This window comes from Callorhinchus milii, unplaced genomic scaffold (assembly GCF_018977255.1).
Source record: "Callorhinchus milii isolate IMCB2004 unplaced genomic scaffold, IMCB_Cmil_1.0 Scaffold1, whole genome shotgun sequence".
Lineage (NCBI taxonomy): Eukaryota > Metazoa > Chordata > Chondrichthyes > Chimaeriformes > Callorhinchidae > Callorhinchus > Callorhinchus milii.
In genome coordinates this window covers 106,833,757-106,851,672 of record NW_024704742.1, presented here as the reverse complement: position 1 = coordinate 106,851,672, position 17,916 = coordinate 106,833,757, and the positions used below count along the sequence as shown (strand labels likewise).

General features: G+C 38.5%; 1 protein-coding gene across 1 annotated transcript in view; it reads left to right on the top strand.

Annotated features, from left to right (window-relative positions):
• The window catches only part of pam (peptidylglycine alpha-amidating monooxygenase), a 117,485-nt gene that overhangs the window by 45,144 nt on the left and 54,425 nt on the right, over nucleotides 1-17,916 (top strand). The window contains 3 exon segments of the mRNA XM_007893118.2: nucleotides 2,510-2,593; nucleotides 14,103-14,151; nucleotides 16,005-16,072. Of these exon segments, the coding sequence (XP_007891309.2) occupies nucleotides 2,510-2,593; nucleotides 14,103-14,151; nucleotides 16,005-16,072 (201 nt within the window).

Below are 17,916 nucleotides of genomic sequence, written 5' to 3'. Positions count from 1 at the left end.
ACACAACTCAAGTCTTTGTGGTGAAATTGATTGTTTTCTATAACATCAGTGTTTGAGGATGATTTACCAGTGTTCCTCCTATGTCTGTTTTTCACCAACATAATACAGTTGCTGAAAGATGTATTTGTTTAAGTCCTGTTAGAAATAATGGATTCAACTAATTATAATAGGAACAGAAGGATTGTATAAAATCTTGCGACATAAAGGGAGAAAAACATTTTTTTAAGAAAACATTGCTTGTATCAGAAAATAATAATCTTTGCATTTAATATAGTGCTTTATCATTGTCAGGGTCTCAAAGCTTTTCACAGAATATTACTGTGAAATAACAATACTACTCCTTGCCTTTCATATCAAGAGGATGCCTTGAAGCACTTCTATAAAATGTAGTTACTGTAAATGGTAATGATTAACCAGTTTCTAGGCAATATAGCAGCCAATTTGCACACAGTAATGTCCCACAAACAGTCATGAAGTGAATGACCAGTTTTATTTGGGGGATTGTTAGCCAGGACACTGGGATAAACTCCTTTCTCTTTCTGAATTAGGCTTTAGAATCTAATCACCGCCTAAAAGGCAGATGGGTCCTCGGGTTAACATTTGAACCGAATGATGCTACCTCCAACAATGCAACTCTCCCTTCTCACTCCCTTCACTATATTGCAGTGTAGGCCTTCATTGTTTCCAACGTGGGGCTTGAACCTACAACCTTCTGACTCAGAAGCAAGAATCCTACCATCTCAGCCTACCGACATTTGTATTTATATTATAATACATTTTCAGATGTAGTACCTCTGACTGGTTTCTGACAGTCACGTACAATCATGCAATTATTATAATTTACATTGTCAATGTTCTTTTCAAACCTATTTCAAGAGTTCACCATATAAAATGTAGTATTGTAATATTACTTGTATAACATCAAAAGATTTATCAAAATAAATGACTACAAAATATTACAAGATTATGAAATGGATGAATGAAAGTACTCATCGGTGAAACGTCAGTGCCATTTTTTTTACATGCTTAGTTTTCACACATTTTCACACAGCAACAACAACTTGATCAAGTGCATGTGATTATTTAATCACGTGAATTAATAAGCTATTACGACACAATATCTTGAAGCCCTTGACAAATGTAGTCATGTACACTGAGCACGGAAATGAGAGATATAAAAAATACTGACCAAAGTGCACAGTGGGAGAGATGAAGTGAAGGGAGTAGAGAGCAAGTTGTGGACCAGAGTCAGAAGAACATAGAATGTGTGCTGGAATATAGGGCAAGGTTAGATTGTATAAGTAGGCTGGGTGTCCAAATCCTTCCTTGTTATGTTGTTGATTAGTGCTGTTAAGAATGTGACTTCTGTAAGATAAGAGAATCAAGTGTTTCATGTCAATCATCTCTCCCTGGATTCAATATTCGTGGGTTTTCACAGGTCACTAGACTGAAGGTGAGGAAGCTTGTCAGTGCAAAAGAATGAAATTGCAGTGATAGGCTGTCAGTGTGGATTGCAGATGATATGCTGTAGGACAAGGTATGAATCGAAAAGGGTTGAGGATTTATGGCGAATTATTTGCACAGTGCAGATAGACAAGTTGAATCAAATACTGTGTCAGCTGGTAAGCTGGTTAGCAGTTTCACTATGACATTTAGATCTTTTATGATATTGGGGTCTAATTTGTTGTACTTCTTAATATGATTCCAAAATAAGGAATTCAGGTAAGAGTTCTTGGTAACTGCGTGATGTCTACACATGGGAATTCAATTTCAACATGATCTACATCTAAAGTGGAGTTCCCTTGGGTCAACGGGAATAGAATTGCATTATAAATTGCCACAAATTAGACCAATCAGTTTTACTGAACAACATGTGAGGTGTGTCCTGTATTTAGAAATCATTCTTTTTAGGAGCAGCATAGCATCTAATTTTGGTCAGGTGGGTGTCTGACACATGCGGAAAACCATCAACATGCTTAAGAGTATCCAAATCAAACTGAGAATTCCATGCATCCCACTTACACATGGAAATTCCAGAGATAGATTCTTGGAATGCTTGACAGAAGGCTTGCTTCCCAATTTGGAAATCGCCAGCTTGAATCCCACTTCAGCCTGTTTAGTTTTGCCTATTTCTAAGATTGAAGGAGTGGGGGAGGAGGATTGGGGAGGAGAAGACGAGAGGAAAAAATGTAATGGTTGGGTTCGCCTTGGTTGAATGATGACTGCTATGGAATGGATTTGCGGTGTGGTGTGGTGAGGTGAGGCCTGCCTATACCAATCACACCTTCTCTGTAGACCTAGGATAAGGCTGACAATGCTGAGTAGAACAATTGTCATCAAAATGCATGTGCGTTCTTTAAATCAAGACCTAAATATTTTAGATTAACTATTTGTGCCTAGATTTCAATTAGTTTTCATTGCAAGTGTGTACCCTGCAGGACACATTTCTGCAATCATTAACCAGTAACTGAACTAACCAGATGTGTATTTCATCTTATTCCTTTTCCAGGAGTTGGATTTAGAGTTGGCGGAAACTCTGGAATAAACTACATTGTGCTTCAGGTCCACTACGGCGACATCCATGCATTTAGAGGTAAGAACAACAGTTCACACAAATACCACTTTTCACACAGGGAGAATGCCTCCAATTCACTTTGCAGAGACTGACTAGAAGCCTGAGCTTTTGGGGGTGGTTGAAAACACAATCAAAGAGATGGGTCTTCAGGGCAGGTTTTGAAAGCAGAGAGGAAGGAACGAGGCAGAGGGATTTTTAGAAGATGTTAGGGGAACTTATATGGAGGGTGGAGAGGAGGGTGGAGATTGAAGAAACAAGGTGAAGTGGAGGTTGAAGTTGGCCATGATGGGGCGCTCAGTTCAGAAGGTCATAAAAAATAGGAAGGAGAAGATTTTGACAAGAAACCCACTGATTGGGAGGTTTGGGAGGTTGCTATATGATGAGAATTTTAAGGGAGAGGTTAGAGGGATGGTAGAGACCAAAAAACAGAGCCTCCGTTGTGAAATCTGTATTTAAATATGCTAGGGGAAAAGTGGTAACAATGAAATAATTCTTGCACTTGATACAGTGGCTGTAACCTTGAAATGGCTCAAAGCATTTTCCAAATAATTGCTGTCAAGTATAATGATTGTGTACACACACGAGGCAGTCAGTGTGCACCACAGCACAGTCCCACAACAGCTATGAAGTAAAGCTTAATTTTATCTGGAGAACTGTTAACAAGGTCATATCACATGATATAAAATTCCACATGCAAATTTTAAAAAATACATTAAGATTAACATGGTTCAGAGAATGTTTATATTAAACAGCTCAGCAAAATCCAGATGCTTTGATCTAATCTCAAGAAAAGCACTTCTGATAAAATATTCATGACATGTAGCATGGGGTGTATTGAGGAATCATTTCTCATAGAAACCAATATAAACCTTCAAGAGATAACGAGAGCCAACCTGATGGAATTTCTGTGCAGACATTATTCGAAGAAGTATGCAAATAACAATATACTATTTGGGTCCAAATAAAATAACCCAGAGATTTGTGTGATGAAGCTGAAATTGAAGATTTAATAATGCTTTTGGAACTAATTGATGGCTTATGGCCTGGGAGTACAATATATCACTTTTACATAATGCAAGATAGCAATAACTATTAGAAATCAAGGATTGTGATCTTTATTTTCTACCTACTAATTGGTCTGATGATTTCAAAACGCTCTGCAGCTTTAAAGGCAAAATAGCACAGACTCAATAGGCCAAATAGCCTCCTTGTGGGCTGTAATTTCTATGATTTTCTTTCTTTTCACTGAATGGAACCACTCAACTGCTTTTAAAAGAAATATTGGTCTGGCAACAATCGTTGTTGTGCTGTTATTTTGAAAGGACTTTTGATGTAGGGAGCGTAAGTAATTACACCCTAAATTATTCCTTATTTATCTAATCTGTAAAGGGAATTTGCTGATGGAGAGGGAAGGGAATTCTTCCAGTACATAGCATTTCCTCACCTATGCATATACATAAATATTAAAAATAATTGATGGGAGTTGGCTTCATTTTTGTTGCATATTTTGCCTTGCATACATACCATTTCTGCTTGCACCTTGCATCCAATATTACTGGTTCCAAGTTTATTTGCAAGTTTTTGTGCTTCAAACTGAAATAATTCAGTTCCAGGTCAGATGACAATTTATACAGTTGACCCCTGGTGCCTCAAATGATTTGTGTGCCACTAGCTTTCCTGTGCATTTCTCACAGTTTTTTTTTATCCTGTAAGTAGTTCTTCAAAAACGTGCGAGAACAGAGGCAAATACTCAGTGGATCTTGAATTTTTTAATACAGTTGGAGCATTGGGAAGGATGCATTTGCTCTGCGCAAAACAAGAAATACTGACTCTTTATGTGCATCAGTGGAGCACTATTCCTCTGGCTGGAAGATCTGAAATGGGAATGGGGGGAGAGGTCATTTCAACAGGATATCTTTTTACTACCAAAAAGTGAGATTTCTGCATGAACATGAGAACACAAGAAATGCTAGACAAAAAAAAAGACTTACCTCCATCCAGTTCTCCTTCCACCTTCTTGGCGGTCGCATGCACGTATGTCCTGAACTACCTATGTACGATATCCCAGAATATTATTTCATAAAACTATCTAATTTGTATTTGAAAGAATCAACACTTCCTGCTTCAACCATCTCCCTAGGGAGCCTGTTCTACAGGTTTACTATTCTCTCATTGAAATAGTGTTTCCGTAGACTCGTTCTGAATTTACCCTCCTTAAATCGCAGGCTGTGTCCTCTGGTTTTACTATTCTTGACGAGTTGAAACAGCCTGTCATGATCTACATTGTCTCACCCCTTCAGAATCTTAAACCCAGCAATCATACCTCCTCTCAATCTTCTCTTTCCAGCGTGAACATGCCCAATTTATTTAGTCGCTCCTCATAGTCCAGTCCCTCCATTCCCTCAATCGTTCTGGTTGCCCTCCTCTGTATCCTCTCGATTTCTCCCATATCCTTTTTGTACTGCGACAACCAGAACTGTACACAACTGTATATCTCACCAATGATTTATATAGTGGCAGGATTACCCCACTATTTTGGCTTGCTATTGATGTTTTGATACATCCCAACATCTGGTTTGCTTCACTCACTGCCACAGCATTGTTGCGAGAGGTTCAATTTATTGTCCATCAGGACCCCCAAGTCCTTTTCATTTCCCAAACATATTATTTTCCTTCCGTTCAATTAATAGTCCCTTCCTGGATTTTTTGTCCCCATGTGAAGTACTTTACATTTATCTATGTTGAATTTCATCTGGCACCGGTCTGCCCAATTCCTAACTATGTTCAAATCCTCCTGTAACCTATCTTGTTCAGCTTTGCAATCTACCATTAACTTGGTGTCATCTGCAATGAAGAAATGTTTTTCAATTTTAACTTTTATGTGAGAGTAAAATACATGGACCACTTCTTATCCCCACAATAATCTTTGCAGTCAAAGAGCATGATGTGTACCTGAGAGAAATGTTGTTGAATGAATCCAAAAGCATAGTAATCCATTACTGTGATTGATATAGCTGAATATGTTTGTTTATTTGGTGGATCTGTAAATGCACATCTATTTTGCGACATTATTGTATGTAGTTTTGCCCTATTCTTGGAGCCCCATTATAATGCAATAGTTGTGGTTCATAAAATCACAATTTGGATGTGCGCAGAAAGATGGTGATTCAAAACCAAATCAGGTTACCACCGATGTCACTTCCTGTGCGTTGAGCATGCTGAGTTCTTCTTACTCAAAACTGACAGTACCAGATTACTGGACATTAAATGGATTCATGGAATGCAATTGTCCTTCTGGAAATTAAATTTCAGAGGGAGATCCCAGAGGCTACTTCTATGACCTGACGCGAGCTCAACCACAATTGCCAGGTGCTATGGTCTTATTGTCTTTACTCTCCTTCGTGCTATGCTGTTTGTCTATTTTGTGGGCTTTTCGTTCTCCTCCTTTGTATTAGGATGCTCCTTCTGTCTTCTCTGCATTTACTCAACCCCCTCACCCCACACCCACTCATCTTTGACTTGACTTGAAAAATATGGGCAGTAAGAATTAGGGAATAGACTTTAACCTGAAAAACAGATGTAGGAAAAATATTTGATGCAAGAAAGACATTTTGAAATAGAACCCCAGTCATTCTGGTTTTGTGCTATTTTTAAAAGGTTAATTTTATGTATTCTTCCATGTGTGGAAATCGCAGACGGGAAGTTTTCAGGTTTCATCAAGTATTCCCATCCAGTTGATAAAGGTTGTATTGTAAAAACAGATGGCGGTAGATATATTTTGGAAAAATAAACAGTTGATTTCAGACGATCATTGTTTATGTCATGGAAATGTTATTCCTGCATCTCCTCTATGATGCTCATGGAACCACCATGATATTCTTGTTGGTTGATTTTCAACAGTGTTCTGTAAAATGTTTGTGATTTACATCTGTTTTGTGTTTACTGATGTACAGATAGGAGATTGTACTCGCTCTGGGAACCTGATAAAAATAGCGGCCGTCTGTTCTGATGCAAACTTGTTCCAATTTAATTTATTGAGTTTGACACTAATGAAGGGCATTGTCATTAAAATTGCTCATCACATGGCCACCTATTGGAGTAGCAGACCAGTTACTGGGTTTAGGGATTTTTTCCACTTGGCTCCTACTAACCATGCAAGTCATTGCCCTAATGGGAAGCGTGATCCTAGCTGAAGAGGCAGTGGAGAATTTTGTTAGTCAATGTTCAAAATGACAAGCTGTGTCGTTTTAACTAGTTAAACTCCAGCAGTATCCCAGTGCATATTCTGAGGTCTCCAAGCCTGGGCTCTTGCCAATCTACACTAAATATTTTTCAAGATTAGGTGAGCACAGTGAGTTCCTTTGAGGGGAGAGTGTGCACTCTATTCGAGACAAACAAATCCCCTTACATATTTTGAACTTGCAATGGTTTGGTTTGGATACTCTTAAGCATGATGATGAGTTTCCGAATTTATCAGTCACCGACTGACCAAAAACAGGATACACAGTGATCTGTTGAATTTTCCACTTGGCAAATATTCCCTCTATAGGTATTAAGCATTTTCAATAAAGAAAACCATGTTAGAAGAAACCTTTAAATATTTTTGATCATATAGAAGATTTTAGTGCTTATTCGTGTCTGTGTTCAAACAGTGTGTGCATTATGAAGAATTAATAATAATTAATCCTAAGCGCATTTGATATAGCGCTTTTCACGTCAGGAGGATGCCTTAAAATGCTTCACAGGATTTACTGTAAAGTGTACTAACTATAAATTTTGTAGGCGAACGCGGCAGGCAGTTTGCGCACAGCAATGTCCTACAAACAACTATGAAGTGAATGACCAACTTTATCTGGGAGATTGTTGGCCAGCGTATGCAACGTGTTATGTAACTTGTTAACATGAAATATTTACTCCTTCATTTAATGTTTGTATATATCTCATTTTTACAGATTTGTATACTCCGCTCCATAGAAGTATTCTATAAATATAAAACCTCAAGATCTTTCCATGGCTGAGAGTAATAGAAAATATTCTCCACATGTCTGCACTGAATCATGCGGTTCAAATCCAAAAGGACCAAAATATTGGCAAATAAAATGATTAATTTCTCCTGATGGATAATGTGCAAACTGTGAAACAGCTTCAGGGACTTGAGGTTAATCTGACCAATCCAGAACAGGAAGTCAACAGAGCAGTAGGAACAGATTTTAACTGTTGTGGGTTTCCTGATATAACATATCAGCAGTGATCACCATTCACTTATTATAATAATAACAATAATAATAATCATCATCTTTGCAATTGATTTACTGTCTCGTCGAGATAGCTAAGAGTGTCACAGAATTGTTGACTCAAACCGTCACTATAATTCAATTTTATTTAATTGTATTTCATTTAAATGAAATTGTTGACCAAAATTTTGAGTCTTTGTGGTTCGGGATCTTGAGACAATCAAGCTCACGCAGATAGGTGAAAATCAACTTTTCAACCTTTATGGCAGTATGACAGGAGTTTTCTTCTTTGTAATTTCTTCTTTCTTTTCTGCCTGTGTCTGTTCCAACTTTTGGCTAGTTAATGCCCCATATTTATACACAGGAGCAAACATATTTTTGTGACCTTCAAAACTGTCTGGTTTGGCTCACAGATACCATTTTCTTGTTTTCACTCCTCACATTACAAAAAACATCTATTTGCAAGGCTGACTAATTATCACACACACAGACACCACTTCTTTGTCTTACTTCTCACTTAACACGGTCTACCTGTTGCACATTCCTTTTCCCATGAACTATATCAGACAGAGCAAGGACATTAGATAAAGAAAAGGCAGACCCTATTCATTTAGAATCATAGAATCATAGTATGATTATACAGCACAGAAAGAGGCCATTCGTCCCATCGCGTCTGCGCCGGCTCCTAAAGGAGCAAACCAACTCAATCCCACTGGCCTGCTTTCTCTCCATAGCCCTGTAACCTTGTCCTCCCCAAATACCCATCTACTTCTCTCTTAAAAGTTGTTATTGAATCAGCTTCCACTACCCTTTCAAGTAATGCATTCCAGATCCGAACAACTCACTGGTGAAAAAATGTTTCCTAACCTTCCCTCTGTTTCTTTTAACAACTATCTTAAATCAGTGTCCTCCGGTTACTGACCCACATGCCAGTGGAAACAGTTTTTCCCAGTTCAACCTATCACATCCTCTCATGATCTTGAAAACCTCTATTAAATCCCCTCTTAATCTTCTCTGCTCTTGGGAGAATAATCCTAGTTTTGCTAACCTCTCCTCATAACTAAGCTCCTTCATTCCTTGTACCATCCTGGTGAACCTCCTTTGTACCCTCTCCAATGCTTTAACATCTTTCCTAAAGTGCGGTGCCCAGAACTGAACGCAGTACTCCTAAGCCCTAACCAACATTTTATAAATATTCAACATAACCTCCTGACTTTTGAATTCTATGCCCCTATTTATAAACCCTAGTATCCCGTATAGTTTTTTTAACAGCTTTATCTACCTGTCCTGCCACCTTCAGAGATTTGCTTATGTGGACCCCCAGGTCTCTCTGTTCATTTGCCCCCTTTAAGATTGTACCATCAGCTTGTATTGCCTCTCCTCATTCTTCCTACCAAAATGCAACACTTTGCATTACTAGCAAGTTAACAAGTTACACAAGTACAATCATCAGCAATCCCTCATTTAAAGGTACAGCAGTACAAATGTTCAATAATTTTCAATTGTAGTAAAAATGTATAGTAATGTAGCTCAGTGGTAAGAGCAGTGGTCAGTGGTTGGAGTCCTGTAGCTCATTGGTGAGAGCACTTGCCTCGCAAGCGAGAGACCTGGGTTCAATTCCTGGTAGGGCAAAACCTTGGGCAAGTTTCCTTACTGTACACTCTTGATAATAATCCCTCAAGAAAAAAAAATATTTGTCACTTCAATCCACGACTGTTTATGGGACACTGCTGTGCTCAATTGGCTGCCTTGTTTTACCCACAAATATACAATTCACTTTACAGTATATTCTGTGAAACGTTTTGAGACATCTAGAAGACGTGAAAGGCGCTATATCAAACGCAGGGATTATTATTTTTATTTATTTTTATAGTAATACAACAACATAATAGTCATTTTACAAAATGTCATCAATCTACAATGATTAAAAGTGATTGCGAGTATATGTTTCATGCTGCCAAAACTTAGCAATAATGTATATTCTCATAAGGCATCATTTTTGTGTCAAGAGAAACAGTGTACTGTAATATGATATGACTGTATTTTGTGACCTTTTTATGGCCTAACCACAATTGAGATTTGGGGCCGGTGATTAAGTCCTGTATTTCAGAGATTAAATAAATTGTCTTGAAGCATCCTCAGTTGAAAAGAAGGATCACTCCTTACTTTTTTTGAGAGTACAGTAGTAATTTTATTCCTCCCCAGATGCAGACAGCAACTTGCATTAAATCCAAAGCATTAAAGGTTTTATTTCCAATATTTTCTGATTCTCAGAATGATGAATTATATGCTCTTTTATAAAATAGTTGTATGAAATTTCACTATGTGCCCTTTTTTAAATAAACTACAAAACCCCACACATTGATAATGGACTTTATAATTGATAATAACTTTACCTGGGTAGTGTCTCGGGACCGCTTAATTGATGAAGCTTGTAAATGAGGATATTTGGCTTTAAAATACTTTGCAGCCCTATTATAACATGCTTTACTATAGTGTGAATTAGTGTATAACATGCTTGCACAATAGACCCATGAATTGCATATTCTTGCAGCTGGCCCAATCGTTTCCTGCATACTAACTTGCATTTTGGGCTGAAATGGTCGACCACTATAACAATAGGTCACTTTGAGAAACATTAGAATTAAAGAATTATGTGAGGAGTCACTCATCTGCCCCAGTAATCTTGGGCAAAAATCTTGGAAGCCCATTGAGGCCATCAATGAAGAAATGCAGTCAGTAAAAGCTGGAATCCACATGTGATGACAGTAATTGCTGACAGTCCTAATACTGGAGATCTGTGATGGTGCTGATGTCTGAACATTAAAGCTAGATGAGTCCTGCCTGCAGTGTCCTGCAGGATGCTGGTCTGCCATTTCTCAGGAATGCCAAGTACCATATGTCGAAATTAGCTGTACACCGGCGTACCTGCCTGGCTCAGTTGTTAGCACTCTTGCCTCTGAGTCAATTGGGACTTGGAACCCATGTAGTCTATGATAACACGCCAATGCAGTTGTGTGCTGCATTATCAGATGAGATGTTAAACCGAAGTTCTTTCTGTCTGTCCATGTGCACATTAAAGATCCCTTGGCACTATTCGAGAAAGACAAGGTTATTCCATTGTCTTGGCTAACACTTCCCCAAATACAATTAGTAGTCTTTCCATGGCTGTTGTAGGATATTGTTGTGTGCAACTTGGTTGCTACGTTCACCCAGAAATTACATACAGCCATTCCACTTTATATTATATCCTCTTGATCTCTTGTTGAGGGGATAAGGCAAATGCAAAGTATTATTTATTATTATTTAGGTTATAGTAAAAATGTCCTCAACCTTTACAATGATTGTGTTCTGTGGTATCATCATGACGCCAGGAAGCTAGCACTGGATATGGCTGTAGCCTCAGTTTCCACTACACATAAGATCTTACGATATGCCAAGGGTTAGAGTTTAGGTAAGAGAGCACAGGTTTAGGGTTATGAAGGGCAATCTCAGGACAGACACCAATAAGTATTTCTTTACCCAGAGTATAATTAACTGCTGGAACAGACAACCAGAAAAGTGCTTTAGTCCATGATGTTGAATTTATTTAAGAAATATTTGGCTGCTATAATGGGAAGACTGTAGAATGGGCACTATAGAAGGATCAGATTAAATGGCCTTCATCATTGGAACCTTTCTTGTGGTCTTGTCAACAACCAGTGAAAGGATTAATAAATAATAAATCCTTTTCATTGATTAATTAATTCCGTAATTCCCTCTTTATACATAAAGCATAATACAGCTATGTTTACACATGGTTTACCCATGATGCATAATAGACCCTCGCTTGTATAATGCTTCTTTTAAAAGCTTTAGAGCTGATGGACTATTGGCGTCAGTAAAAGAAGCTTCTACATTGGGGAGACTTAAAGTTGTTGCATAATGTTATTATTGTGGACAGTGATTTTTCTACTTGTGACGTTCCTTGCAGCAGTGGATCTGCAGCTAGCTCATCATTCCAGTGGAACCTAATGTTCTCTTTGTCAAAAGGAAACGTCGCCTTTCAGTTGCTCTGTTTTGGATCATGCAGCATATAATTTCTATTCAGTACCTTTGAGGAGCATATTGTGGAGTCCTGTAGCTCAGTGGTTAGAGCATTCGCTTTGCAAGTAAGAGAACAGGGTTTGATTCCCAGCAGGGTGAAACCTTGAGCAAGTTTCCTTACTCCACACGCCTGATAATAATCTCTAAAAAAAAATCAATAATAAATTGGTCATTTCAATCTACGACTGTTTGGGGGACACTGCTGTGCACAATTGGCTGCTGCATTTCACACACAAATATGCAGTCAATTCACTTTACAGTCGATTCTATGAAGCGCTTTAAGACGTCTAGAAGATGTGAAAAGCGCTATATCAAATGCAAGGATTATTATATTAGAAAGTTTTCCAGTAGAAGCCTAGAAGCACTATTAGCTTTAGCTGCACAGTGACAAGCATCTTAGTATGCAAAAGATAAAAGTTCTCAAAAGTCATTGCAGGAGCTCTTAGATTAAAAACATTGGCCATATCCTCCAGAATACTTGAGGTTCATTTGCCAGACACACCTTCACAAGGACAACGTTTAATGGAAGATGCAGAATTTCTGATCAGAGCACTCAGAGCATTGTGTTTGCTGTCAATTATTCCCTATATCTGTACCTTTCCTTTGAATGTAAGAAAATATACTCTTGGCAGTCGGCTTCACATTTTGGTATTGTTCATTTGTATGGAATTTAATGTACCTGGAGATGTAACAGAATAATCCATTGATGACTTCTGTGTTGTGGACTAGCTGATTCAATGATTGTGACTGCAGAATCCTCCACTACCAATACTGCTTCACAATATAATTCCTTTGCCTATTCCTTCACATTTCCTTGGGTTCCTGCCATTCCTTTTCCATTTGTTCCCCTGTTGGCTCTCACTAAGGGCCACCACCCTCATGGGTTAAAACCAGGGTTGGTTATCTCAAATATCACTGTAGCAAAAGTGGGGGAACAGCACTTCTAACTTAGCCCTATTTCAAATAGATGTATAGGTACAGCCTAGAAATCAGTTGGGCAGGTTTCCTATGCTGGAAACTTTTGATTTCTCATGGTTTGAGCACCTATGGATTTGCTTCAAGGCCAACTCTGAATGCCTATTTCTGGGTTTCCCTATATAGCTACTTCTTATTGCACGTTTGCATAACTCTTTAAAGTAGCTCCCGAGTTCAGAGGAAACGGGAAAAGATGGGATTTCCACAAGGTGTAAAAAATATCCCTGCAAGTTATAATTTTAACACAATGGCATCTAATTTTCAGGTTTAAGAAATTCCATTATTTCCATCAACCTAGAAAAACTGCTCTGGAAGAAATTTTCTCCGAAATAGAATTTACAGGGGGCATTGTGTGGATAACAGAAGTAGTCTTTGTTTGTGCAAATTAGATTTAATTGTAAAAAAAAGTTAAAAAACACTGTATATTAGACCCCATTTTGGTATTCTCAATATGAGAAAGTACACTGAGTATAATTCTTGCTTATGTGATTCCTTATGTGGAGTCCTGTAACTCAGTGGTTAGAGCACTCGCTTTGCAAGCGAGAGACCTGAGATCAATTCCAGGCAGAGGTCGAAACCTTGGGCAAGTTTCCTTACTCCACACAGAGCCTAATAATAATCCCTCCAAAACCAAAATCAATAATAAATTGGTCATTTTCAATCTACGACTGTTTGTGGGACATTGCTGTGCGCAATTGGCTGCCGCGTTCGCCCACAAATATACAATCAATTCACTTTACAGTGTGTTCTGTGCAGCGCTTTGGGACGTCCTCCTGACGTGAAAAGCGCTATATCAAATGCAAGGATTATTATTATTATTCTCCTTTATTTTTATTTAAATGCAAAATGTAACCACGTTTTTATCAAGCTTGCTAAACAAACATGATCGATGATGAATTCACATCCCTCATTGCACATAGCTCACATACGCTTCACCATAAGGACACTAAATAAGTAAACATTAAGGATTGTTGAAAATCAATGAGACATTCTCTTTGAAAAGTTACTGATCTTGAATTAACACTCGTGTCAAGTTACAATACAAATCATTGGAAGTTATAAATGTCAAGTTACAAATATAAACCATTGAAACACTCTGTCTTAATGAATGAGATTCAGAGTTAATCTAACATAGGTTCCAATTATGAGACCTTTACATTTATGAAAATGTAATTATGACTAGATAATGAATACATTTAGTCTGAGCTTCATATACTGTATTTTTCTTTCAGATAACCACAAGGATTGCTCTGGTGTAACGCTACAAATGACACTTGTGCCGTAAGTATTGAAACTAACTTGCATTGGTTACCTTGTGTTACCATTATTGTGTAACTTCAGTAACTTCAGACAAGGATGAACCAGATGAAATGATTGTGTGAGAATCATTTAGAACAACAACTCCTTCTTATACAATCTTTAGACAATCCAGAAGTCTGTAGTCCGTGTCCTCTTCCACACCAAACACCTCAAGCATTTAACTCCGTCTTAGCTCAGCTTCACTGACTGCCCATCCACCAGTGGATCGAATCCAAGTTCCTTGTCCTCACAATCCAATCCCTCCACGGCCTCGCCACTCGCTACCTCTTCGACCTCCTGTAACCCTTGTCCTTTGCCCGGTCTACCCCACCATCACTGGGCAAGCTTTCAGCCATTTTGCCTCCTCTCTTTGGAACTACATTCTTGTGTCCCTCTCCATTGCTTATTACCTCCCACCTTTAAAGCCTGCCTTAAACCCATCTGTTCAACTGTGCTTTTGATCACCTTTCCTCCAGGCCCACCCTCCTCAGCTTCTCTCCCCAGTAGGTTGCGGATCCCATTCAGCTGGTGAAGCGCTTTGAGACATCCTCCCAATGTTAAAGGCGCTGTATAAAATATAAATTGTTGTTGTATATTCCACATATGGACAACGATCTGGGTTATCAAGTCTCTGTCGACATCACCTCCTGGGCGTAAACCCACAGGAAGCGTTGTTGGTGGTGTCTTAATGACCTGGACATTTGGCTATTTTAAGCATAAGAGCTGACTAGCATATGGGAAGTGAGTGGCTGTGTGGCTGTGAGCATGCGCAGTCCTTTAAGTATAATTTTTAGGGCTGGAAGGGAATGTGTCAAAATATATATATTTTTTAAAAACAGGAAAAGGAATGCTTTAAGTGACTGGACTGTATGAGGTAATTTTCTCTCTTGTGCCTCTCTGGAATTTCTCTCTGTGCTGACACAAAAGCACATAGGAAATGGATGTTAATTGGGTGATGCTTGGTACTGTGCCAAATAGAACAAGAATCCTGATGCACTAAGGCAGTGCACACACTTCAAAAAGAATTCTGCCTGTTATAGCCTGGACATATTGCTCATTAGCTGCACTGTGAAAACTGAACCCAAAATTACAGCTCACTATAGATGCTCTATGCTTGACTACTCTATTTTGGTTGCTGTTATTTGGGTATCATTGAAAAAAAATCAATTCTGTTATTTCTGAACTAAAGATATTCCAAAGACTCTGGGATTTACTTAGCCTGTAGACTCATTGAATGTTTAGTTTGCCTTCAATTTTTCATTGCACCAAGAACTTTCACCAAGAACAAGTCTAATCTACTGTAGTTTCAATGATAGTGGAAAATCTAATGATTAAAATTGTGGGTTGCCATTGGATACTGAATTTACCAGTCACGATGAATCGCAAGCAGTTTAGGGTTTAGATTGTGTCCTATCTGCAGAAGCAAAATGTAAGCTGTTAAATCAAAATGTCTCCCCAACCTTATATTGGTGTCTAAAATGAACTAAGAGACATACAGACTTAAGAATGTTTTGAGAGAGGTTATAATTTACATATAATTAACACAAACTGGAAATGAGAACTCACTGATATCTTTGGGCATGGGAAGAGAGAAATAAAGCAGAGGGATATGAGTTAAATCCGATTCATCTTTTTTCCTGTTTATTTCTATTGAATACGATAGACTCATATTGATTTGAGCCCACTGTGAAGCCACAGGTTAGAATCAATACTTTAAATATCAGCTGTAGAGGCAATATGATTGGGATCCTAAAGATCTGTCAGGTTGGCTGAAAGTTTTATGATGATATTTCATTGCTGGATTTGAAGAGCAATTGTGTTGCCTCCTTCTGCAGACAGCCTCTGATTGCTGGCATATATCTCCTCATGTCTGAAAATACTGTAATACCACCAGGAGCAAAAGGTGAGTTTCAACCATTATTTTCATACAATTGCATTCTTTGTTGAAAATTGCTCGGAAATACTAATTATTTTTGACTTTTGGGGCATTTCCCCCCCCTTCCCCCCCAAAAGGAGTGAAAGGAGCCAAGTTTGAAATGGGGAACAGTAGATCATTTCTTGATAATTTGAAGAAGCTATTGACAACCAGTAAAATTAATCTGATACCACAACTTTCCTTTCACAGGTCACTGCATCATCTCTAAAAATGCTAAGAGTGAAAAATCGCTTTTTTTTGTATAAATTGTGGCATGGATTGGAGGCAGTAATTGCATCTCAGAACTGGGGTAATGTTGATAAACCAATTGAGCTTACTCTTACTGTTTGTGAGAAATACCCACCACCCAAAATCCATTCATCATGCTGCCTAGTCATTGATGATGGATGAACAGTGGCTGTGTTAGGCACAGACAACCCTAAATGCATGAAGCCCCAATGCAGCGAGAGGGCTGCCATTTTGAAAACCCATTGAAATCCCCTCCTCACCAACCTAACCTGCTGGGGGTAGGGGAGTGGGGGGGGCAGCCAGCATGATGCACATCTCACCACACCCAATCTGCAGCCTCTTCGTGCCCACACTGGCCATCCTTCAGCTAATAGTTGCACAGCTGAGGAGGGATATCTGTCCATTAGGTTTGGTTGCCCGGGGACCCACTGGCAACACTATTAGGGGCCCCAGAATCGTTGCCCCTGTGGTTGAATGATAAGTTGATAACATGAAAACTGGTGTGTATCAATACTTTCCATCCAATGATTGTGCAGTGATTGAATAGAAAGTGATGCCAGGGATCCTGTAGAATGGTGCTGAAAAGGATTATCAAATTAATATTATTAAAATAGGTATAATTACTGTCATGTAGTCAAATGCTTTCATCAAATTAACATGTGTTAGCTTCACATATTATATACCAACATCATTTGCTCAGTCTGAGGCCTTTTTCAGTCACCACCAACCCCAAATAAAAACAGCTGAGTGATAAAAGACTGGGAAGATCCCAGGTTTACTGAGTTAACTGATCTCAATCAGGGAGACAGCAGGTGCCCTACAATTCAGTGCCTCTGAGAAGGAGAGGGTCAAAATCAGCTAGAATTTCTTCTGCATCTGATTGCTGTCCAATACCTTTTGCCGGAAGTTTGTGTAAGTGCTCTGTGTAAGTTTCAAGCGCACTGAGACGATACACTGCGTGGAAGGTGAAATGTAAGTACAAGTTGTTATTGTTGTTGTAAGTGAGTCAGGACAGATTCTGGCTCAATCGTGATGCCCGTTGTTGTCAAATAACCCGATTATCATTTTCAAGACTTACACATGAATAATGCACACTTGGGTGAAATAAATACTGGAGGATGATTGGCACTTCTGGAACCACGACTCTTGTAGAACGTATAAAGTGATCGAATGCCTCAGGAGAAGATGAAATCTGATCCTCTCAACCCAACTTGTGATGATTTTAAGACTGCTGTTTTAGAAAGATCAGTTTGGTTGCACAGATCTGTGCAGATCTATAGAATCATAAGTATTAATATCTTCCTTGCAAGTTGAATACTTAGTGACTTCAGTGCACTGCTTTTTTAATGTTCTGGTAAGAGGTAATGTGTACTCTGGCTTTATTACACATGTGAGGAAACATTGAATAAAGTTGATCATCCAAGCGCAATAAGTACAGTATATACTGAACAGGGCATAATCTTAATGGAAGATCTAAGGTAGCTGAAAGGAAAAGNAAAAAATTTCTTCACACAATGAGTTGTTGGAATTTTAGAATACATTTATCCAGAATAGCATAGATGTATAGGATTAATTGATAGATT